The sequence below is a fragment of the Sphaeramia orbicularis genome, chromosome 8 (assembly GCF_902148855.1).
Source record: "Sphaeramia orbicularis chromosome 8, fSphaOr1.1, whole genome shotgun sequence".
Taxonomy (NCBI): domain Eukaryota; kingdom Metazoa; phylum Chordata; class Actinopteri; order Kurtiformes; family Apogonidae; genus Sphaeramia; species Sphaeramia orbicularis.
This window is the reverse complement of record NC_043964.1, coordinates 24,552,314-24,579,220: the sequence shown is the minus strand read 5'-3', so window position 1 is coordinate 24,579,220 and position 26,907 is coordinate 24,552,314. Positions and strand designations below refer to the sequence as shown.

Below are 26,907 nucleotides of genomic sequence, written 5' to 3'. Positions count from 1 at the left end.
GATGAGAGCGTTTCATCGTCAGTTGATCAAAATTAAATTCCCGTAAAAGTGTTAAAACGTCATTTAAAGGATTTGTAGCCTCTCAAAGCAGCGGGGTCATAAAGAGGCGGTTTTTTTAATCTGTTTCCTGTATCTGATTATTGTGTTAAGGCTTACGGAGGGCTGGACTGTTTCCCAGCATGCAGTGGGTGAGGGAGGATACATTAGAGGAAAAATATTCTGACATGAACTATTTTCAACAAATGCTCGGATCTCCTCAAACAAAGATCTGTCACTCTATGTTATATTAGCATAAAGAGAAAAATATCAGTATCAATATTTTAGTTTAGTTTTTTTTTTTTTTTTTTTTTACCCTGTCCTTTTCAGCAATTTGGCCTCCAATATACGTGTACTTGGGTGACGACTTGCTTGACCGTTTTGATCTAAGAGGGTTTTGAATCTTAGATCAATTCCCCCTATTGGTTGGATTTAATTATTTTATTACTGTATGGATATTAACTGGCGGGAGAACAGGACAGGGGTTACACTGCCAAAATCTAAATCTTACCAAGTGTATTTTTCTCATTTCTAGTCAAAATATCTCATTACACTTAAAATAAGACATAATCACCTAAAGAGTAACTTTTCAGTGAGATATAAGAACTTATTTTTTGACAATAGATCTGGAAAATCTTATTTCAAGAAATCTTACCAAGATAATTTTCACTTGTTCCATTGGCAGATTTTTTTTTAATTTTTTTTTGCTTAATTCAAGATTTATTTATTTTTTTTGCTTTATTGAAGTTTTTTTTTTTTTTTTTTTGCTTAATTCAAGATTTTATTTTTTTTTTGCTTAATTCAAGATTTATTTTTTTTTTTTTTGCTTAATTCAAGATTTTTTTTGCTCAATTCAGGATTTTTTTGGCTTAATTCAGGTAAAAACTCACCTTATTAACTGAATACATGACTATGTAGTAATATTCAAGATTATCTAAATTCTTTCTCATAGGGTTGTTTTTGCAGTTGACTTTAGTGGAATTCTCTTCGTTTTCAGTTCATTTCTTGTAGTTTTTGTTTAGTGTTGCTCATTGTTTATATAGGGGTTGTAGCATCAAGTAGGGGGACGTACCAAAACATCAAACAAATCAACGCCATGTCCCCACAGACATTATCAGTCACTGAATAAAGTAATAAAGTGTGAAACTCATCATTTACACATACTGGCTTTATGAAGTTTGTCCTTCAAACAAAAACTTGGTTAAAACTAGAAAAGCACTCGGAGAGTGCAGACCTCCGCCAAGGCAGATCAGTGCCCCCCCCCCCCCCCCCCCGATCACCACCAAAATTTCATCATTTATTCCTTGTGCCAGTATTAACATTTCCTGAAAATTTCATCAAAATCTGTCCTTAACTATTTTAGTATATATATAAGTATATATATAAGTATAAGTATATATATATATATATATATATATATATATATATATATATACACACATACATATAACATGTACAATAAAGTAATGTAAATAATACAATAAAAGAAAACACCTATAGTATGCACAGCATACAATAATTTATCACACAGCGATATTGTAAAGTCTAATGGCAGCCGGCAGGAAGGACCTCCTACTGCATTCAGTCCTGGACCGAGAAGGGATCAGTCTATATTACCTCCTTGGCAGGCGTAACAAACCGATCCAAAAACAATACCCCTCTCCTCCCCAGGGTAATAACTAATAATAATACTGTTAAAATATTGCACCATGCATCAAAAATACACCAGTATCTAATTTTATCATGATGAAGTTGCTAAAAAGTAGAAATGTTTGGCAGTAATAGTATGTTCCAGTATTTCACAGATCTTATGTTCGATCTTCACTGCCGTTCTGCTTTAAGCCGCATTTCTTCTTACAGCCTCCATAACTGAACGTTGAAAGGCCATAACCAGAGAACATAAATAATCCATTAATACAGAGTTGGTTTAGATCTTTGATAAATACTCGGTGGTCTTTAAACGTCCTGCTGTTGGCCAGTGGGAGTTAACAGTAACATCAATGAAACTTTCTCTCCTCCTACACCGGCCTCTCCACTCCGTCACCCCGAGGAAAGTCATCACTAGAAATCCACAAAAGTACCGAAAAAAAGTGTAGCCAAGGGCAGAAAAAACTTTCAGGCAGTCGGTATCAAGGCTATAAACTCCTACACTGTAAGAGTCTTAGTTAACGCTCACTTAAAACCACAGAGTTCCACAGTTTGGTGCAGGAGGAGTACAAATGCATCCACGCTCATTCCAGACACGACTTCCCCTTTTTTTTTTTTTTTTTCTTAGTGTAATTGGCTTCATTGGCTTTTGGAACAGTGAAACTTTAACAATCCAACACATACACACACATACACTCAGCTTGGATCATTGAATGCAAATGGATTCTAGTTTAGTTCAGTGCCAATTTGCTTTACCCACCAGAGAAGATTTCACACAGCAAAGTTTGATTGTTTTTTTTTTTTTCTTTATCTATAACTGTGTCGCTCAAGTTTTTGGAGCCGACACTGGAAATATTCCTAAAAGGAGACAGCTGCATCTGTTGTCTGTGAGCCGTTCGCTTATCTCGTCGGTTGCTTTTGAGGAAACAAAGCCGGCCTATAATTACAAACCAAGACAGGAAACACAATTATATCCAATTTCTATAAAAGCTGTGAACACAACAAGCAACCTGTCAAAACTGTCTTCCATCAGTGTTCTTTCTGTCAACAATATACTTATTTAAACTATTTATTATGACAGCTAGGTGTGTTTCAACATGTAAAGGAGCAGGTGACAAAAGTCGACATATTCTTACTCAAACAGAAGTACAGAGATGTTAAAAAAAATACTAATAATAAATGAATAAATAAAAAATCAAGTAAATAAGCACAGTCTCAGAAATGTATGTGAAGTAAAAAGTAGTGGCTGTTTCCATGGCAACAATTAAACCATTCTAATACATTTTAATAGATCCTCAAAATAATGAAAATTAAGTTGGTAACAATGTGGAAAAAGTTGTCAATGTTGTCATGTTTGATGATGATGATGATACTAATAATAATCATCGTCATTATCTAGTGTAGGCAGTCATACTTTTTTGTTTTTTTTTCCAGGTTGTAATGGTCGTGTGTCTTTAATAATAATAATAACAAGAAAAAGAAGAAGAAACTTTATTTGTTTTTTTCAAATAATGCTACAAAATGCTTAAAAGATTAATAAAAAGTACGTTAAAAAAAAAACATCATTTACTTAAAATTCAATTAAACCAAATAAATACTTGTTCACGTTTACCAAAAGCTTTCAAAAAAGTTTTAAGATGAGATTTATAAATGTCACACACCTAAAATCAGCAGGTTGAAGATTTTTTTTTTTTTTTTTTTCACAGTGTTGTAATGGATGTGTCTTTATTTAACATGAAATATGCTGGAAATATGTTGACAGTTTTATTATCAGAACTAACCAGCTCCTGTAGGTACAGTCAGTGTTTACTGTGACCTCCCTTTAGATTCAGTCCATTTCCTACTGTTTTCTTGAATAACCTTGTGTATATTACACACCTTTAGAATATCTCAGAGGTTTTCATGGTCTTGTATCCTTTTTTCTGTCCAGATGATCCAGTGTAGCTTCCATAATATTCATAATTTTTTCTGGAATGCATGACCACATGTATGCATTTTTCAGCCTTTGTAGTAACAGCAAATATGTTAACAGTTAAAAAAAAAAAAAAAGCATTTCAGAAACCTTGCAAAAACAACAAAACTAAAGGCTGCCGAAGATGTTTGCATATACTGTATGAATGCCTTTCAGAATACTCAAGGACACTTTACAGGGCAGCGTTAAAAACATTTATGCGCAAGAATAATTTATGAGAGGCTAGAAAGCAAGAGAAAGAAAAGTGAAGTCACAATAATAATAATAATAAAATTCAATATCGATATTATTTTGGGCGTCATGTTCACTTTTTGGAGCCAGAAGTGGAAAAAGTGATGGCCATGGGTGAGCTAATGCTAACCTGAACCTGTATACTTCAGTAGCCTCTTAAACCTGGTTGTCATAGTTCCATCTGTGTTGCCATGGTGATGTTTGTAGCAATATAGCCATTCTATATATCCACATAACCAGAAGAATGTCAGTTAAAAGCTCAATAAAACAACAAACTGTGCGGTTTTCAGTCTGAATTTGACACGATTTCATTCCGTACGACCCTTTTTAAAACGGCTGAATGTCAGCTTTGGCGTCTTTATCGTGCAGTGTGCAGAGGGTCACGACTGCTCACGGCACCCGCACAGTCAGAAATCAGATGATTGCTAGGGTTTTATGTCACTACGCAGCATGTAATCACAGAAATACCACTGCGGCCGTGACAACCTGATAACAACTACAGTGTGAGAAAACGCAAAACATTGCAAGAAAACGGAGCGTCACTGAAAGCCTGTCGTTGGAGGTAATAGCCTTCCTGCGGTGGGTGTCGTTCTTTTGGATGAGTGGAGAAACTTTCTGGTGCAGCACATTAAAATCTTCCACGGTCATACGTAAAAGGTCCTGAAATCCCCTTATATCATGTATCCATATGAATAAAAAAGGCTGTGAGATACAAACAAAAAAAAAGTTCAGTATAGTTGTACTGTTAGCTTTAGCCTAGCTGTTATCTTACCTCCAGCTCCCTGTGCAAAATATGCGTTATATGAGTTGCTGATAAACTCACTTGTTGCCTGTTGTCTCATCTGAATTTTTACATCGGCCACCAAAGACTGAATCTCCTTGACCGACCATGGTGTAGTTTTGGGCTATTATCATGTGGATTAAAGTACCGCTATATTTACTGTCAACTTCCGCATTTGTTTTTTGTAAAACAGCGGGTCACAGAGAAAACTGTCTGACCAATCAGTGGTCTGCAGTGTTATACGTCACGATTTAGTATCGCTTGGAACCTCAGCGGAGGTGATACCATAAAACTAGTACCAGGTACCAGATTCCAGGTCCTTTTTCGTAATGAAAACGCAAAAAGGCAGAGTCGAGTCGAGTTGAGTTGAGCCAGTACCAGACAGTGGAAATGCGGCAATAAACAATCCATCCTGTCCTCGTCGTTGCAGCCATAAGTGTGTCCAAATATGACAGGACTTTTTTCTTTTAGTGTCTGTGCATACATTTGCCAAGCCTGTCAATGCAGCACAGATTTTTGCCTTAATCTTGGCTCCCGGTTTTTAAGGACTAAGATGAAATAGTGTCAGTGTGTGGCTGCGGACTGTCAGCTGTCGTGTACATTCACTCATACAGTATGTGCGGTAAAGTCACATGGGATCGTAGACCGCATGGTGTGTGCACCTCACCGGCAAGTTTTGGCTTACCTCATGCGTGAGTCAGTCGCACAATGTGGGCAGGGGTTAAATTAGAAACGATCCAAAATCGCACAGTTAAAACCAGTTGTTGGACAACAGAACACAATCCAAACAACCACCTTTTAACTGGTCAAATATCCAAAACAAACCAAAAGTCTGAGACCAGCGTATGTCAAGAATAATTTAATAAAACACACCAATGCAACAAACTTTGCACCGCTACCCAGATAGCAAAATCATTCTGGCTTAAATCTGGCCCAAAACTGGCATGCCATTTGGCAAAGTTCTGCATGGTCCAAAATAGGCAAGCCAAAATTAAACCAAAAGGAAGCCAAAATTCACCCAAAACTAATTGCGGACTTCCAAAATATAGCCATAATTGTCCCAGAAAAGCCCCAAATCTCCATAATCCAGCCAAAAAGTTGCCAAAACATGCCATACCATCCCTATACTTGATCCCACTCTTTGCCCAGTCTTTTGGTTAACCAGACATATGCCAGAACTCAGCCATATATTGCTGGTGCCTCCATATCTATTATGGATAACCTTAATCATACCACAGTTAAGCCTAAAGGTTTTCATAATGCCAAAAGAAAGCCAAAAATGCCAAATGTATGCCATAATACTGCCAAAATATTTGCTATCTGGGTATAAGCTAACAGTTAGCAGATCCAACATTAGCCTACTTCTACCATTAAAACTCACTGAACAAGCCAAAGAGCAGAAAAAATAACATTAGTATGAAGAGATGATTATAAATGTCTTACCTTTGCTCTTTTCTGATCATAACTTGGTTTTATATGGGTGAAGATTTGAACAGGTTAAGTACTGTGCACAAAGGTCATTAGGAAGTGTCCAACACACCTGGGAATACAAATCCAACATGGCAGACATTATCCCAAAATGGTACTAACAGAGCGATAATTTAAAGATGGACGACCAGAATACTGATATTCTTTAAAAGTGTGAATTAAACAAATAAGAACAGAGACACTCCTGGGAAGTGGAAGTCTTTTCTACTTGTTAAAACATAAGGCGTAAAAGTACTTGTATCTGTACTTTTAGCACCTCTGTTTACAGTCGTATAATACAACCCAGTATTTGCTCTGTTGAGCTGAAGTGTCTTGTAAAGGTAAGAGACTTGAACAGGGAAGTGTTTCAGTTGAATGGCACTGTCTCACTCCTTCAGAGGGTTTGTCTTTCTTCTTTTAAACGCTGCAGTTGATCTGATTTCCTCTGGTGTGACTTCATGAATGTTCTGCCCTTACACCTTTGTAACGTTGTACTTATGACATTTGCCGCAGGAGCAAACTCATCACAGACTCATGACAGCGAGACGAGATGGTTTCGTTGTGAATTTATCAAAGTCATACTCTTCATTTATGCTCAAAAGTGTCGCGGAGGGCAGAATGGCACTGTTACTATTATTATTATTAGAATAATCATATATTGTTATGACTGTTTTCACCTTATTACACCTTTTGTTCTGTGATTATCAAACTATACATATACAGGGTGGGGAAGCAAAATTTACAACGAACATTTAGTTGTTTTTTCTCAGCAGGCACTACGTCAATTGTTTTGAAACCAAACATATATTGATGTCATAATCATACCTAACACTATTATCCATACCTTTTCAGAAACTTTTGCCCATATGAGTAATCAGGAACGCAAACGTCAAAGAGTGTGTGATTTGCTGAATGCACTCGTCACACCAAAGGAGATTTCAAAAATAGTTGGAGTGTCCATAAAGACTGTTTATAATGTAAGGAAGAGAATGACTATGAGCAAAACTATTACGAGAACGTCTGGAAGATACTATTAAAGAAGAATGGGAGAAGTTGTCACCCGAATATTTGAGGAACACTTGCGCAAGTTTCAGGAAGCGTGTGAAGGCAGTTATTGAGAAAGAAGGACACATAGAATAAAAACATTTTCTATGATGTAAATTTTCTTGTGGCAAATAAATTCTCATGACTTTCAATAAACTAATTGGTCATACACTGTCTTTCAATCCCTGCCTCAAAATATTGTAAATTTTGCTTCCCCACCCTGTATACATACATATATAATATACATACATGCAACATAATTAGCTATTTATTAGTATTATTATTATTACTTTATTATTACCACCTTTTTACTTGTTCTTTCTACTAGTACTTTACAATGTGCAATTGCCTGTTTTTTCAATACTGTTTTCTTTTTTATAGTTATTGTTTTGCTATTTTCTTGTAGTATCTCTTGTGTGTATATCTGGTGTTGTGCTGCTATTGGAACTTCAATTTCCTGAGCAAAAAAAGTATATAGTATAATACTGTAGTAGGAGTAGTAGTGGTAATTTATTCGTCCATTTAACAGAACATGATATATACATACATACAGTTTGGATTTCTGTATTAAACATGGGCAAAAAGGCGTAGGCTGAAGCAGCAGCTTATTTATGCCAACCCTATTTACAAGAAGGAAAGTTGCAGAAACTAAACAAGATAACAAGATAGCACAGTTTTAAACAATAATATAATACTGAATGCAGGGCTGTCAGTATTTTGACTCTATGGTGGTTTTCTGTGAATCTATGACCGACGGCTCAGATGATTCTCTAACCATTTCACAGTAAATATAATATGAGCATACACATGTCAGAATAATCAGCAGCTTTAATTATTTAATCATTAGTTCATGTTTGTGTTTGGGCTCCAGGCTGCTGACAAAGCAGTACATAACATACACAAGAGAGTTCAACCACAAACTAAACGTCAAACTGTTCATTTCTCTGCTGATACTTGGTGGTCTTTATTCAGGTTTTGTGATAAATCGCTCATGTTTCTGCTGGAAGATGCAAAGACTTGAGAAACCTGAACTCAGATCTGGATCAAAAATCCATCACAGGGTATGCATATACGTCACGAGTGTCAAAAACCAACCTGCTCAACATGACGGAGTATAGCAATAAACACAGCAAGACCGGGAAAATGTGAAATATGAAATTAAATTAAGGACAACTGGGCTCAACATGGATCCGTACGAGCTACCAAAGAACAAGTGGCCCATGAACATTGACATGTGACCTGAAATAGTTTATCCAGACATCCAGGGTGTATAATCATCGCTATTTTTACCTGAAACAAATATATATGGTTTTATCATCAATGATGACCAGGGTCCAAAACTAGGGCCAAGAACCATCTGAACCAAAGTTCATTTACAGAAGACTGTGTACTGGCCCCAGTGAATATATGCATAATCTACTGGTACTGAGGAGATTTACTGAGTCTACTTCATATCAAGTACTTTATACAACACAGATACTATTGCTGTGGACCAGCAGGGTACGACTTTATTCTAGTAAATTATGATATTTTTTCCACCTGTTTTTAAATTACCACATTATTCTTGTAATATTATGGCTTTATTGTTGGAATATGACGACTTTAATCTCATAAACGAATGACATTTTTATTAAATTATGAGGGGTTTTTTATAACTACGACTTTATTCTCACAACATTGTGATTCTTTATGTATTCAGCTTTATCATGCAATTACAGGTTTTATATCAATATTTTATGACTTTATACTCGTATTGACAATTGTTTTTATTTTCTTATGTGGCTCTAATACGCTGTCGTAGCTTCATTCTCCAGTTCCCCCATATTTGAAAAACTAGGTTAGCCTCAGTTTAAGTTAGTTTACAAATCATGTAGGAGCACAGGGTTCAGAATCACAAAATGAAGACAAAAACCATGAAAGATCTGATCATGAAACCAAGAGCTGACTAAGAAGTAGCGTTAGCCAAAACAATACGTCATTTAAGGTCTGATTTGACCCAAAAATACAGAATAAATTAATGTTACCTGACACCAAACAGGATCCACAAATCTAGGTTTGGTTTCCTGGGTTTGTGGATCCATCTACTCCTCTTTTCTTTGTCTTTCGGTGCCTGTAAAACGATAGCTCTGACTGCTTTTCAAACCTGTTCATACAATCAATCGCACAACAGCTCTTCCCCATTTTTTTATTAACTATTGTTCTTCAGTTTAGACAGTATTGAAGCCAACGCTGTCACTAATCTCCCTCTTTCTGCCGCGATGACATCCACTAGCGGTGGCGTCACGTGCATACCCTCTATTAGTCAGAAACAGAGTCAGTGAGAAAAATTATCCAAACTTTTATGTTGCTGTAATACACAGGAGACCTATTTTTCTATTATTCTTTCTCCAGTATCATTGTGAAAACCAGTAACATCTGAATTTATCATTACTTTGGTGTTTAATTATTTGGAACCCTGTTTAGTACCATGGTTTGGTCCCTAATGATAACACTAACTAGGCTACCTGAGCTAACTAGCATGCTAGCAGGCTAACCATGTATTTCAATCTGAATTCAGGCTAAAAGCTAATGCAGCTAAATTACCTCAGTTATTGTGATGACCTAGTGGTAAACTTCATGGCAGAATCCTCTGAGGGTCTTGTTGGTGTAAGTCCTTTAACACAGCTGTAGCAGAGCTGCCTGTCAGGGAGAGAAAAAAGTTTTATCCGATAAACAACAGCTCTGAATGTCTGACTGTGCAGCTGAGCTAACGCTAGCTGTCAATCAAACCCTACTCAGACACAGAGACCCTCCTGTCAATCACAGCAGCCACTACCTAAATTATGCAGTACTTTTGGGTTTTTCTGGTCTGAATGAGTGGGTTATATTAAAATTAACCCCTGGTACTGTTGTCATCAACCCTTAAAGAGCTACAACTACTTTTGTGGCGACTTCTAAATGATTTTATTCCCTCTGTACATTTACCCTTTCCAGTCATTTATTGACATTTCTCATCATATTACCCTCTGCGTTTAGCATTTTTCAATGAAAGTTTTGTATTTTCCTATATTTCATTCAATGATCATGTAGATTTTCATAAAAGCTCAGAGTAAATTTACGGCCAATACAGAACACTGAAGAAAAATGACTTTTTCAGCAAAATATATCATTAACTGAACATTAAAAGCATCCATAACCACTGTCATTTATCAAACTATATGGGTTTTATGAATGAATGAATTTGCGAAATTCAAAAATTACACTGAAAACATTAACAATCAAGGTTGTCAAGCTTATTTTAGCCCAATTTGATCTCAAGTAGGTCACACCAGTAAAATAATAGCATAATAACCTATAAATAATGACAACTCCAAGTGCCAAACTGCAGAATTTTAATAGGTTTTCCTTTTATTAATTGTTTTGTGCCTTTGTAGACCCACAGCAATATGCAATGCACATGTATAAATATTAAGTTGAGGTATAATATGGTAATATTGTTATCATAATATTAAAATTGCACTTATTTTTCTGAATAAATTTCAGGTTGTTCAGGTTATTCATAATTTTTTGTGAAAGGATAGTTTGTAATGTATGCACTTTGACATTTAATTTTACTTTTTTGCACTAAAACAAAAAGAAAAAATGGAGTTGTCATTATTTCTAAGTTATTATGTTATTATTTTACTAGTTTGTCCTGCTTTAGGTCAAATGAGGCTGTATATGTGGCCCCTGAATTTAAAGGAGTTCGAATGCCCCTAGTGGACATTCTTGTTACTACACTCTTTTCCATCTGCCATTCTCTTCGATATTCAACACCGGAGGTTAATACTTGTGAATAACTGACGAAAAGTAGCTGCTATGTGTTTTCAAGGTGTGAAGAATGACGAGACGAGTGTGTGAGATGCTGTTTATGTATAAATAGTTCAGTTTATGGGAGTGTAAAAATCATTAGGAGTGAATCTGATAGAGTCATTTGCACCTTTGGATTGAAATGTCCATGAGGAAAAGTGTAAGGACAAAGGTGAGAGCCTCAAAGAAAGAAATCAATCATTGAAATGCACGAGGCCTTGCTCCTGTATATCTAATAACGTCTCATTTGAATAAAAATAAGAGACCGCTGAGACGCCATATTGAATTTCCTCTCGCAATTACGTGACAGTGCGGCCCCGCCGGCTATTAGTGCACCGAGGGGGATAGACGCCCCACAGTTTGCGATGTGCTGCTCTGCCACAGGGTTTTGTCAGCCAGGAGTAAAGCTGATAATATTAACTCCTTCTTTCCTTTCCATTTTGAGGCAAAAGGGATGGACACACGGGAAGACTCTGAGAGGATTTTTAAGTCTGGAAAGGAATGAAGCTGGTAGCGAAAAAGGGCTTGGCAATCTCTGGTGCAATTAAATAAGATCTTTTTTTCAACTTTGCAACTTCAAAACTCTGACTTAAGCTGCAGAAAGTGATTTGTAAGGAAGGCGAGTAGCCTCTGTGCCGCAGTCGCCTTTGATTGAGCTCCATTCGAGAGCCGGTGTCATTTAATATTAGCATCACGGTGAGAGCTAGTGTTACGTAGGAGGTTGTGGGTTTAGTATGAAGTCACTCTTCTTCTTCTTCTTCTGGTGTAACTCCAGATTATGTTCCTCATGCTCCCAGGCATGGTTTGACAGCTGCTGCTTAAGGCTATATTTACATGTACTTATACACTTTACATTAGATTCATCCTGACACTGACTTACAGTATATAGTTGTAAGGCTTTTTTTATGGAGCCAACATTATTGTGAATTGAGATGTAGCCGAAAGTCGCATGCGTTCACATCGATATATATATATATATTCACGTCAACAGAAAAGAGGTCAGATATATACATGTGTTTTTAAGCCTTAGCCTCAGCTCTAGCACAATAAGCTTTAATGTTTATCAGCGGTGAAAATCACTTTGACAGACAGCTGGTTCACATTGACAGCAGAGATGCGGAAAATTAAAAGTAACTGCCTGCTGGAGATCACGAATCATTATCTTGACTTAACATAATGTCAATTCATATTCAGACAAAAGGTCATAATTGCCTTGTTCACATAGAATAATAATAATTAACAGTATTGTAACACTTGCGATCTTTCCACTTGGATTCATTTGGCGAGTTTGGCGGTGATTGGCCCTGGGAAGGTTGAGGAAAGGCTGAGGAAAACCCGTACAAACGCCCTCCTGTGCTGCAACATCGACGGGACACCGGACGGACACAGAACGTGCATTATAGTAGGATGGGAGAAAAAATAAAAGATTTAAAAGTTCATAGAAAATTTAAACTTTGATGTACTTTTCCTAAAATGCAATCACATCTATTCTTGGCCACTAGCAATATATAAACCCAATTTGGTATGAATTCAATCAATAGTTTTGCTGCTAAAGTGTTAACAAACAAACTAAAAACAGTACCCCCTTAATTATACTGCATTTCGGAGGGATGTACACAAATAATTGATTAGCTGATTAGATTATATTCATTAGTGGAAATAATGTTTATGGTACTGTTTTTGTCTTAGAGCTGCACAGATTAAAGTCAGAGAAGTGTTTTTTGGGTTTTTTTTTTTTGAGACACTTGGTTTTATTTTCAGAAAATAATACCTTTAGCTGAAAAAGTCACTTTTTTAACACTTTATTTTTGAAAGATTGAAATTTTTTTAACAAACAACAAAACAAAAATGCAAAGACAGAACAAGGGCCATTGGAAATTGATAATCCAGATTTGGTATGAATTCAACCAATAGTTTTGCTGCTACAGGCGTGAAATTTTGGCCATTATAAGTAAATGGGGAAAAAAAAAGTTAAAAATTTTAACTTTGACCTATTGTTGCCAAAATGCAATCAGATCTATTTCTGGGTCACTGGCAATCTACAAACCCAATTTGGTATGAATTGAAGCAATAGTTTTGCTGCTAGAGTGTTAAACAAAGAAACAAACAAAACTAGAAAAGAAGACCTCCGTCAAGGCAGATCAGTCCGTATGCACCCCCCCCCCAATCATCACCAAAATGTAATCATTTGTTACACCATATAGTTGTAAGGGTTTTTTTTATGGAGCCAACATTGCTGTGAATTGAGATGTAGCCGAAACTCGCATGCGTTCACATCGATATATATATATATATATATATATATATATACACACACACATATATATATATATATACACATACATATATATATATATATATACACACACACACACACACACACATATATATATATATATATATATATATATACATATATATATATATATATATATATATATATATTCACATCAACAGAAAAGAGGTCAGATATATACATGTGTTTTTAAGCCTTAGCTTCAGCTCTAGCACAATAAGTTTTAATGTTTATCAGCGGCGAAAATCACTTTGACAGACAGCTGGTTCACATTGACAGCAGAGATGCGGATAATTAAAAGTAACTGCCTGCTGGAGATCATGAATCATTATCTCGACTTAACATAATGTCAATTCATATTCAGACAGAAGGTCATAATTGCCTTGTTCACATAGAATAATAATAATTAACAGTATTGTAACATTTGCGATCTTTCCACTTTAAAAAACTTCATTATTTCATTCCCTGATTAGTCAGTCTTATAGAGCCGCCTGCAGCTGATAATTACAGTAGAAAAACATGACATTAAAAGTCAATGTTCTGTTTATAATGTGTCAAATGGGGCCTGTGTGATACGGGCAAACTCTCATATGAACTGTTTCTTATCCAGTTTCATATATGACACATATGTAATTTCAGTAATTATCCTGGGCTGTGAGTGACATACACCACTTAGTATAGACAGCTGCTGTTTCTAGAATCACCAAGGTTTCAGGTGCATTAAAGTGATACTGAATGTGACTTAAAATCGTGCAGATCATAGAATAGTGAATCAACAGTCATCACTATGTCTGTGTGAGTTATAATGTTATAACACAGGATGCTAAGTCAAGTTAATGACAAGTCTCCAAAAATGTCGTAGAAAGTTCCGATTTTTATTTCGGCTAAAATTTGCTTAGAGGTCTTATTTCTGTCTTTGTGCATAAGAAATCAATCTAAGTGAATCCCCAAAGGAACTTTGTGTTGGTAAATGCAAGTTCTGCAAATTTACAGGATTTCAGTTCTGTTGCAACATGTTGATGGTCATATGAACTATGTTTTCAGGTCAAAAATGTCCAATTTCATCACAATTAATGCTATATTTTCATGTCACAAATGGCCAAGTTATATTTTAACTGAATTTACCTGAAAAACAAATATTCTATTCTTTTAGATTCCCCAATTTTTATTACAAGATTATATACTACATATCACATGTTTTATTTTTACAGATTGCAATATGGAGTATGGTGCTGATCCATCCTGCTTATGTTACGCCAATACATACATTAAGAATGTCACACGTCACTTTTTAAATCAACAGTTTTCTAATAATAAGCATTTTTATAAAGAAATAACAATTCTATATTGTTATTTACTCTTTAGTATGATGATAAACTATACAATAAATAATTCTGATCCTAGTTTTTGCACAGGGATCATTTGTGGAAACGGTGACATGGCTGCCTGAGCATCAGTATGATGGGATCCGTAACAACCATGTCACATCCGTCCACTGACACATTTTGTGTTTTTGTGTCAGCTGTTATTGTTTTAGATCCACAATACTAACATTTATGAATAAGAGGAGAATTAGCAATAGTAAGTATATAAGTTTATCACTAATAAAGTACTGGTACTGACCAGATCATCATGGGTAATGTCACGTCCGTCCACTAGCAAAAGTTTTCACATACACGTGCTATTCAAAATCCAATATTTCTGAAAATATAGCTTCCACTGTTAAATAATATCAGTAGTCTGTGCACAAATGTATTAGCATTATTTCAACACAGTTCTATGCATTTCTTACAACTTTTTTTTTTCGACAAAAATGGCCACTCATTTGACCCCCTAAGTAAATTTTAGCCAATTTGCATATTAACATGTATATTGTACATGTCTAAACGGCCTGTAGTAGGTTCTTTCATGGCAAACCTAGAAGTGTAAACACCTGTATTCTCACCTGAAATAATCTTAAAATACTTGTTTTATTTCACTTCTGTTGCCTCACTTGTCACTGTGGTATGAAATGGTATAACAATATGTATGTGTCGCATTGCTATGGCAACCAGCCATGCTACTACTATACTGGCAGTGGAAGTGCAGCCAAGTGGAGTTGAGTCAAGATGAGTTGAGCGGAAAAGCAAGATCACTTAAAATTTTCAAAAATATGTGGCAGTTCTCAAATGAATTTTTCTATTTAACATTTCTTAAGTTTTGATTTGACTTTTGATTTTAGTGATTTATTCCGAACATGTAATGAAATTTAACTTATATGTGAACAAGTAAAACACAAATAATGATACAAAAATCACCAATCAATACAATCTTAGACAGAAGAACAGCACAATAGTTTAATTCACATGCTCGAAAGGGGGTGGGAAGAAGTGCAATTTATTTAATCCCGCCCCTTCTCTGTAAAATATTAATAATATATTTTTATCTCCCTCTTCCTTATACATTACTCTTTTGTTTTTATATATATATTCACACACACACACACACACATACAAATGTTTATACACAACATACAAGTACAAGTAAGTGATTCCTCTCCATTTACCATTATAATATCCTCTATGTTTTGCGTTTTTTTCAGTGACAGTCAGGTATTTTCCTGTATCTAATTTACTGATCATGTACTTTAATCAACATGATGAGATTACCTGTAAGGATCATTATATCAAAAACAGAGAAAACTTAAGAAAAAAGTTACTTTTTCAGCTAAATCTGTCGTTAACTGAACCTAAATCAAGTGTGTGTCCATCCACTGTCATTGATCCAACTCCATGGGTTTCATGTTGTGATGTTCATAAAAGCTCAGATTATAGTTGAGGGTTATTATATCAAAAACAGAGAAAACTGCAGAAAAAGTGACTTTTTCAGTAAAATATATCATTAACTGAACATAAACCAAGTGTCTCTATCCACTGTCATTGATCAAATGCCAAGAGTTTTACTGGTGAATCAATGTTGTTGAAGATGACAGTGTTTCCACGGTAACTACAGAGCCTCTGAACATCCAAATGGGTCATATCTGATGACCATGAAAAGATATAAAAAAAAAGGTATTTTACACCAATTATTTCAACATATTGATTGGATTAGTGGTTTTAAAGTTATTAAACATTTCATATCAGTAGATGGTGTTGGTCACCAGTGGATATTTGGGTGTTTATCAGTTAATAAGGTATAAAATGGTGCAACAGGACGTTATTCATGCAGTCATTAACAAGGTTATTATCGTTAATGAAAACTAACGAAATGACAAAAACTAGAATTGAAAAAATTTTTTCGTTAACTGAAATAAATAAAAACTATAATTAAAAGAAAAAAACGATAACTAACTGAAACTGTATTGTGTGTTTCCAAAACTAACTAAAACATATAAAAATTATGGATAAAATTCTCTTCGTTTTCGTCTTTGTCAACGTTGGATTGATACGAAATTGATTTATTTTGCTCGAGCAATTTTAGCTAGCGGCACCGTATGGCACTTCACGGTTTGACACTGCTCGTCACTTGTGGTTTCCAGTCGTCTTCTGGTCCCCACTCTACCTGGAAACATGGAGGCTAAAGTTGAGAGAAAGCAGCAGTCCTGTCTGGGATTTATTTGAATACGACGGAGAAGAAGAGAAAAGATTTTTTTTTTTTTAATTAGAGAGAGAGAGAGACCGAGACCCCCATCTTATAAGCATCTTAAGTCCCGGTCCTCAGATCCATGCGTACCTGTTCACCCCCCTTGAGTTGTAATCTAAATACACTGAACAAAAATATAAATGCCACACTTTTGTTTTTGCTCCCATTTTTCATGAGCTGAACTCAACAATCTAAAACTTCTTCTATGAACACAAAAGGCCTATTTCTCTCAAATGTTGTTCATAAATTTGTCTAAATCTGTGTTAGTGAGCACTTCTCTTTTGTCCTTTGCTGAGATAATCCATCCACCTCACAGGTGTAGCATATCAAGATGCCACACCTGATAGACAGCAGGATTATTGCACAGGTGTGATTTAGGCTGGCCACAGTAAAAGGCCACTCTAAAATGTGCAGTTTTACTGTATTGGGTGGTCCAGGGGGTCAGAAAACCAGTCAGTATTTGGTGTGACCACCATTTTCCTCGCACAGTCTTCTTCATGAATTCTCTGAAATAGCTTTGGAGATGGTTTATGGTAGAGAAATGAACATTCAGTTCACAGGCAAAAGCTCTGGTGGAGATTCCTGAAGTTAGCATGCCAATTGCATATTCCCTCAAAACTTGTGACATCTGTGGTATTGTGCTGTGTGATAAAACTGCACATTTTAGAGTGGCTTTTTATTGTGGCCAGCCTAAGGCACACCTGTGCAATAATCCTGCTGTCTAATCAGCATCTTGATATGCCACACCTGTGAGGTGGATGGATTATCTCAGCAAAGGAGAAGTGTTCACTAACACAAATTTAAACAGATTTGTGAACAATATTTGAGAGAAATAAACCTTATGTGCATACAGAAAAAGTTTTAGATCTTTGAGTTCAGCTCAAGAAAAATGGGAGCAAAAACAAAAGTGTGGCATTTATATTTTTGTTCAGTGTAAAATGGAAACAACAAAAAAAACAAACACTTGATTTTTTCGAAATTATTTAGATAAATCGACTAATCTAAAAAATTGTCAAAAGATTAATCGTTAGAAAATTAGTCGTTAGTGGCAGCACTACTATTTAACCTTTCTTAAGTGATTGATCACCATTTATTATGATATTATCCTCTGTATTTTGCACTTTTTCAGTGTAAATCATGTGTTTCCAGTCGTTTTCTGGTCCCCACTCTACCTGGAAACATGCAGACTAAAGTTGGGAGAAAGCAGCAGAGTCCTGTCTGGGATTTATTTGAATACGACAGAGAAGAAGAGAAAAGATACTTTAAAAAAAAAAAAATGAGAGAGAGAGAGAGACCGAGACCCCCATCATATAAGCATCTTAATTCCCGGTCCTCAGATCCGTGCGTACCTGTTCACCCCCCCTTGAGTTGTGATCTAAATAAAATGGAAACAACAAAAAAACAAACACTTGATTTTTTTCGAAATTATTTAGATAAGTCGACTAATCTAAAAAACTGTCGAAAGATTAATCGTTAGAAAATTAGTCGTTAGTGGCAGCACTACTATTTAACCTTTCTTAAGTGATTGATCAGCATTTATTATAATATCATCCTCTGTATTTTGCACTTTTTCAGTGTAAATCATGTATTTCCAGTCGTTTTCTGGTCCCCACTCTACCTGGAAACATGCAGACTAAAGCTGGGAGAAAGCAGCAGAGTCCTGTCTGGGATTTATTTGAATACGACGGAGAAGAAGAGAAAAGATATTAAAAAAATAAATAAATAAATAAACTAAAACTAAGCATTTAGAAAATAACAAAAACTAATAAAAACCTGCTCTAAAAACGAATTAAAATGAACTGAATTAGAGAAAAAAAAAGTAAAAACCAAGCAAAACTAAACTATAATGAATAATCCAAAACTATTAGATCCTTGGTCATTAACCGGTTTTGCTCATTTCTGTGGTTTCCATTGTGTTGGAGACTAAAAGGACATTTTCTTCTCTGCTCATCATCATCATCATCACCCCTTCCTCTCATGTCACGGTCCCTTTTTCCTCTCATTTTACACCTCACTCGTGTCCATCACCTCCTCCGTGTGAAGCCAAACTGTCGGCCGTGGAGAGCAGTAACTGCATGTGCCGGACGCCGTGCAACATGACCCGTTACAACAAAGAACTGTCCATGGTCAAGATCCCCAGCAAGACGTCTGCCCGCTACCTACAGAAGAAGTTCAACAAGTCAGAGAAATACATCACGTAAGTACAACCCTGTGTTTTCTGCTCAGTCGGAGTCATAAGACGAGAATAAAGTAAATAATGATAACACTTTTCTTGTGATAAGTGGTTGCAGTGGTAATTTATGATCACACTGTGTACATGTATCTGAGGTATTGACATAAAAGCAACCAAACAAACAAAAAAAAAATCACCTACACTTTTATTTTCTTTCATTTTTGTTGTTTTAAAGGAAGTGCAGTTTGATTTATTTATATCAAAAGCGAGATGAATTTTTCAAATGGAGGCTTTTTTTTTTTTTTTTTTTTTTTTTTTTTTTTTACACACACTTTCATCTAAAAACCTGTTTCAAGCTTCACACATCCCATTACTCATTGTTAAATTTGAAGATGGAAGAATAAATATCTAATATATATCTGGTTCTAGAGAAATATCAAGTCAATGATGCGTCTGTTGGAAGAGCACAGACCTAAAGCATTTGTTCATTATTTATCTTTTGGACTGGTTTGCTGACTAGGAAAACACGGATAAATATACTTTAATATACACTGTTACCCATAAAATTGGAATAAAGTATTTTTGCCTCTTCTTACGAAATGGTTGTGACAAAGTGATTTATTCTTGGTACATTAAGTATAACTGGGACTCAGTATGTGATCATTGGACCTGGTTAAAGGTGATTACTGATGTGTAGAAATAGGAACAAAAAGAAGAATGTGTCCAAAAACCACTTCATTCCTACTTTAAAGGGAACAGTATATACTAGATGTTATTAGTGTGTGTGATATCCAAGCAAACTATCCACAGTGTTATCAGAATTTACCACTAAAACAAGCTTTGCCATGAGTGAAATATCAGCATAATTATACAGATAGAAGCCAAAGGTTTTCAGAAGTAAATCAAAACAAAGTAACTTATCTTCATTTTACACAGTCATGAATCATGCTGCCAGATGCTTTAGGTCACAGGTGTCAAACATGCGGCCCGGGGGCCAAAACCGACCCGCCAAAGGTTCCAGTCCGGCCCGCTGGATGAATTTGCAAAGTGCAAAAATTACCCTGAGGATATTAACAGTCGAGGGCATCAAACTAAAAAATAATAGCATAATAACCTACAAATAATTACTCCAAATTTTCTTCTTTAATGTGAAAAAAGTAATAACAATATGACATTATTCCTATAAATAATGGCAACACCATTTTTTTCTCTTTGATTTTTTGCAAAGAACATTAAATTCTGATATCCTTTAACAATCAAATGTCAATAACTGGAACAAATATGAACAACCTGAAATATCTAAAGAAAAAAAAAGTACAATTTTTAAACAAATATTTTGTGCCTTGGTAGAGCTGATCTGTAATGCACATGTATAAATCATAAATTGAGGCATAATATTGATAAAATTGTGCTTATTTTTCTTCAGAAATTTCTTTTTTTTTTTTTTTTTTTTTTTTTTTAGATTATTCACATCTTTTTTGTTTTAGATAGTTTGTAAAATGTGAAAATTTTCAGGATTTAAGTTATTTAAGTTATTTTTTAAGCTGAAAAATTTGGAGTTGTCATTATTTCTAGGTTTTTATGCTATTATTTATTCATTTGGCCCGCTTGAGATCGAATTGGGCTGAATGTGGCCCCTGAACTAAAATGAGTTTGACACCCCTGCTTTAGGTGATCTGACTTCCTCTATATTTTCTTAGGATGGAGTTAGAACAGGGGTGTCAAACTCAGTTTACACATACAGCCCAATATGATCTCAAACGGTCCGGACCAGTAAAATAATAACATAATAACTTACAATTTTTCTGTTTTAGTGCATAAACCATTAAATCATTAACATAAAATTCCAGTTGTTTGAAATTGGAGCCAACAGAAAAAAACATTTTTTCAAATATCAATTTCCATGTATGAGTTTCAATTTTGTATCATATTTGACACATCGGGTCTCAGTGCTCAAATATTATTACTTTTGAATAAACAAAAACATAATATACACTGCAAACAAAAAGTTAAGGATATTTCTCTTTTTTTGTCTTTTTTTAAATTTTTGCCATTTGTAAATAAAACTATGCCTGGTCATTAAAAAAAATGTGTTTCAATTCAATTCACACACGTAAAAGTAAAAAGCGCTGTGCAAGAATCCCAACTGAAAAAAATAGCCCCAAAATTAAAAATATCCTCAACTTTTTGTTTGCAGTGTAACACAAACATGTTTAACAAATTGGTAATCCATTTTCAAAATTGGCAAAGTTCTACCTCCTTCCTCATTAATTTAACCCTTTCATGCATGAATTATCAGAACCTTAGGCAAGATTTTTTTTCCCCGAGTATTTTTATTCCTCTTTAGGCATGAAAAAAAACAATGCGATTGAATTTTTTTTTTATTTACCTATTTTTCATGGAGTTACAAACATGTCCACTCACTTGGACACCATGTGTTTAAGTTTTGGAGCAAAGAAATACGTATTTAAAACTCATCATCAGAAAGTGATAAACTGTGTGAAAACTATGATATAAAAACATTTTTCTTGCAGCTAATCTGATGTTTTCTCACATTTTAACATACTCTGATACTAGTTATTACTCACTTCATGGAGATAATATGCAATAAAATACTTTTTGTGTAAGAAAATTGTTAATTACAGTCTAATAACAAGTAGTAATTGATTTACACTCAAACATGTTACTGGGTCAAAACACACTAATGTCCCGTCAGAGAGTGAACTTTAATTGATTGCCATTCCAACATTTATTTCAATATAAAGTAGCTTCTTGTTTTGGATAATCCCTTATGGTCCAACTAAAGCAAAAATTAATTTAAAAGTAAAAATGTGGATCATTTAGCAACACTATTCTGTCAAATTCTCTCTAAAATGTCCCATCAGAGAGATTTTGAATACCGTGTTTTGACCCTACTGCAGATCAGGTTTATCAAGAACAGGAAAGCGTCCACTGTGTTGGCTGATATGCAAATAAAACAACAAAACCCATGAATATAGAAGAGAACAGCTGTAGAGCTGTCCACTGTAGTGACCAGTATGCATGAAAGGGTTAATCTTGTAGTGTCACTGGAAAGGCCTCTGGTGAACGAATCCCTCCCCCTGGTGGATTATCTGTGTATTGCATGTATCCAATTGTATACGTCAGGTTTTTCAAGAACAAAAAACAAAAATCACACTGGTCATGTAGAGGGCTTCAAAACTCATGGATCAAATATGATACATTTGGCGTTATAGGGTTAAAAGCGTACATTTTGGAGAGAAGTCAACCTCTAAATCTTTTTTTTTTCATGTCATAGCCAGTGATGCAGAATGAAGCAGTGTTAGGAGGGGAAAGGTAAGGGTCAAGTCACGCGCCTGTTGACTTTGAATCAAAAAATTAGAATTGAGATAATGATTTCAAACTTTTTGTAGTTCAATAGTATAACATCTTAAGTTTCTAAATCCATTAAAATTTTTGCCAAAAAAGGATTTTCAAGAAAATTACGGAACTTTTTATATGAACTAAATTCAGTCCCTCTGAAAGTTCTCTAAGAATGAATAATAACATAACTTATCACTGCTATAATTTGAAATCTCAATCATATATTTCTGTTTTCAGTATAGTTTTATGACCTTTTACACACCCTTTTATCATTATAAAAATCATTTTGTCTGAAAAATTGGTGTGAATTGCTTTTTTAAGCATTTTAATATCAGATGGTGCCGGTTATATAGGGAATTTCACGTTTCTCAAAAAACATGTTTTTTTTTAAATTACTCATTAATCAAATGAGTTAAACCAATGGAAATTTCTGAAAGAAAGCATTCAACCCTCTGCTTAAGCATGGTTTCATTGGAATTTAAGATTGTTTTGTCACTAATCTAAAAAAAAAGATTTTTTTTTTTTCCCTACATAACCAAATATATGTCTCCACATGAAATAGCTAGCTTGTGAAGGATTTTTTTCTTTCACTTTCTATAGATTTAACTTTTCAAATCAATAATTATGATATTCTACAGGGTGTCCCATAAGTCTCCATACATAGGAGACATAATACATATGGTTCTAACATGTATTTCTTTATATTTCTTCTTTATAGTTCTTCAGCAGTGGAGGACACACATTGAAATGTGTTCCCGACAAAATGGCAGTCATATAGAGCATATTATATAAATAAAAATGGTTTATGTCAAGAAACGTTTATTTTTCCTATGTATGGAGACTTATGGGACACCCTGTATTGTCTTCATATGGATTTGGTATACATGAATATTACATTCTCTGGAAAATATTTCCTCTTAATTGAGATCAAAGGGTAGTTATCACAGGATATTGATGGGACTTAAAAGCAGATAACACAATTTGGCCAAAAATATGACGTGCTATGATGCTAACGATGTACAAAAAAAATCTGTGGCCTATGCTCTGTTCTGGAAGCTGGTCTAGTTCACATTTCAGTTCACATTTTATTTACAAATCATTTAAAATACTTATGCAACTTGTATTCATAATTTACAGCAAGATATGATTTTGTAAAAAGTGTAATCCCAGAAGCTATTCATAGGTTATAAACGGGGCAAACAGTACAATTGATTATGAAGACAATTCCTATTTCCACCGAAGCTAAAACTTAACCCTTGCTCTAAACCAACCCAAAGCGGGGGTGTCAAACTTTAGTTCAGGGGCCACATTAAGCCAAATTTGATCTGAAGTGGGTCGGAGCAGTGAAATAATAACAAAATAATGAATAAATAATGTCAACCTCAAAGTTTACTCTATGTTTTAGAGCAAAAAAAGTAAAATTATGCGTTGAAAATGTTTATATCTACCAACTATACTTTAACACAATGTAAATAACATGAACAAACTGAAGAAAACTAAATGCGATTTTAACAATATTGTGTCTCAGTTTATCATTTACACATGTAAATTACAACGTACAGATCACAGTGGATCAACAAATACACAAAACATTTAATAACAGGCAGAATATTGGTAAATTTACACTTCAGACATTTCAAAATGTTCATATTTGTTCAGGTTATTCATGTTTTTGTGAAATGTTAGTTTGTTTTAGTATAAATACAGTAAAATGTCATGAAAATTTTTACATTTACAAACAGAAAAATTTGGAGTTGTGAGTATTTATAGGTTATCATTATGATAGTATTTGACTGATCTGACCACTTGAGATTAAATTGTTCTGTATGTGGAACCTGAGCTAAAATGATTACTATCTTAAGTGTAATTTTTGCATTTCACAAATTCATCCCACGGGCCAGACTGGACCCTTTGGTGGGCCGCATGTTTAAGACCTCAGACCTAAGGTAATTCCATAAATACAGACAGTATAGAATTGAGACAGTATCAACACATCAGGCAAATGAGGCAAAAATACAATGACACAGGCTTAAATTAAACATATTTCAAAAGCAGTTTTTGTTTTAATTGCTTTTTAAATATGGACAGGATGCAGACTCTTTTATGGTTCTCTCATTCTCAACCTTTAACTGTCACACTGAAACTTGAACAGTTCAGTTTCCGTTTCTTTCCCCTTATAGCACAGGTGTCAAACATGCAGCCCGGGGGCCAAATCTGGCCCGCCAAAGGGTCCAATCTGGCCCACGGGATGAATTTGTGAAATGCAAAAATTACACAGAAGACATTAACAATCAGTGGAGTCAAAATCATTTTAGCTCAGGTTCCACATACAGTCCAATTACAGTTACAGTTATACAGTTAGATTTCAAGTGAAAATAATAAAATATTAAATAAAATAGTAAAATATTATCATAATAACCTATAAATAATGACAACCCCAAATTTTCTTTATGTTTTTTTGGTGTGAAAAAATAAAATTACATGAAAATCTTTACATTACCAAACTATACTTTTAAAAAAATGTGAATAACCAGAACAAATGGAACTGTCTTAAGAAAAGTAAATGCAATTTTACCAATATTCTGCCTGTTACTAAATATTTTACGCGATTGTAATGCACATGTGTAAATGATAAACTGATAAACCGAGGCAGAATATTGGTAAAATTACACTTGTTTTTCTTAAGACAATTCAAGTTGTTCATGTTATTCCGATTTTTAAGGAAACTTTGTAGATGTAAACCTGATCATTATATAATTTAACTTTTTCCGCTGTTATTATTTCGCTGGTTCGACCCACTTGAGATCATATTGGGCTGAATGTGGCCCCTGAACTAAAATGAGTTTGACACCCCTGCCTTAAAGTTTTTTTTTTTCTGATATCAAATTAAAAATCAATTTTTTCTTTTTCATTTTGTGTGTATCATTATTTTATGCTTCCTTGACTTTTCATTTCTATATTATGTTGTGCGAAGAAATCAATTAGTAGCAATCAGGCAGCTTGTATCATTTCCATATTCAAAATAAATCAATTAACCCAGAAGGACCCAGTGTGACATTTGTGGCAGTTCCAAAATATTTTTCTCTCTATATTTAACCATCCTTAAGTGGTTTATCAGCATTTTTTATAATATTATCTTCTGTATGTTGTGTTTTTTTCAGTGAAAATCAGGTATTTTCCAACATTTAATTTACTGATCATGTAGATGTTCAAAAAAGCTAAGCGTAAAGTTGAGGTTTATTATATCAGTCATAGAGAAAAGTGAAAAAAAAAAATGACTTTTTCGGCAAAATCTCTCATTAACTGAACATAAACCCAGTTTGTCCATCCACTGTCATTGATCCAACTCCATGGGTTTTACTGGTGAATCAATGTTGTAGAAGATGACTATGTTTCCACGGCAACTACAGAGCCTCTGAACGTCCACACGGGTGTTATTCGATGACCGTGAAAAGATGAATAACTGCATTTTACACCAATTATTTACATGTATCGATAGGGTTAGTGGATCAGCAGGTATTAAACAGTTCCATTAGTAGATGATTGGTGAATGTTTGGGTCTTTATGGGTTAAAAAAAATAAAAATAAAAATAAAAAATATAAGAAATGGAAAGGTTTATGATCAAGCCCCAGAGAGCACATCTACAAATGTAATGTATATTTTCGTAGCTTATTCACTGTGTATCGGTCCACCGTAGGAAAACATATGCGCTCACATACTAACAGGTTTTGTAGTTTATCTGATGTGAATAAAAGGCTGAAGATCGAGAGGGAACAGGCTTGAAAAGACGACAAAACACACACACACATATGTATATATAGCACTGAGCCTCCTCCTCTCAGCTTTAACATAGACTTTATACCAGGGCTTTTAAAGAACTGGTTGTTAAAAGCTGGGCCTCTGCTGCAAACCTGTTCTCCTCCCACACAGCGGTTGTTTCTGTTGCTCATCTCCGGAGATGGACGGATGTGCTGCTTCTGATTGTGATGCTTGCCAAGTGAACACTGGATATGGGATTCATTAGGACGCATTTCATTTTCTTCTCTTTCAGAGACAACATCCTAGTGTTGGATGTGTTTTTCGAGGCTCTAAACTATGAGACCATCGAGCAGAAGAAAGCCTACGAGGTAGCAGGTTTATTGGGTATGTTTGCTCTATTTCTACTTTCTGTCAACGGATGGAAGCAAGTTTACACCAGAAACTCCAAATGAGAGAGCCGCTGTCTTTTCCTGCATACAAATGGATTAAATTTAGTGCTTGGTTGAAACCTGTTGAAAATAACAAACCGGGACCAGGCTCAAATTAAAAACTTTGGGTGTAAAGGTATGAAACTAGCTTGGAAAAGTCAGAAAAATGTAAGTCTGCAGTAAAAAGCCACCAACCTTCACCTAATAGTGTTTTGTTTTTACACTCCACAACTCAACATTAGAAATTCTACTAAACAAAA

The 26,907-nt window shown here is 34.8% G+C and overlaps 1 protein-coding gene across 3 annotated transcripts in view; it reads left to right on the top strand.

Annotated features, from left to right (window-relative positions):
- The window catches only part of asic2 (acid-sensing (proton-gated) ion channel 2), an 862,844-nt gene that overhangs the window by 818,483 nt on the left and 17,454 nt on the right, over positions 1-26,907 (top strand). For all 3 annotated transcript variants that reach the window (XM_030141224.1, XM_030141222.1, XM_030141223.1), the window contains 2 exons: positions 18,967-19,120; positions 26,512-26,603. In XM_030141224.1, the coding sequence (XP_029997084.1) occupies positions 18,967-19,120; positions 26,512-26,603 (246 nt within the window). The remainder of the gene's footprint in view (positions 1-18,966; positions 19,121-26,511; positions 26,604-26,907) is intronic.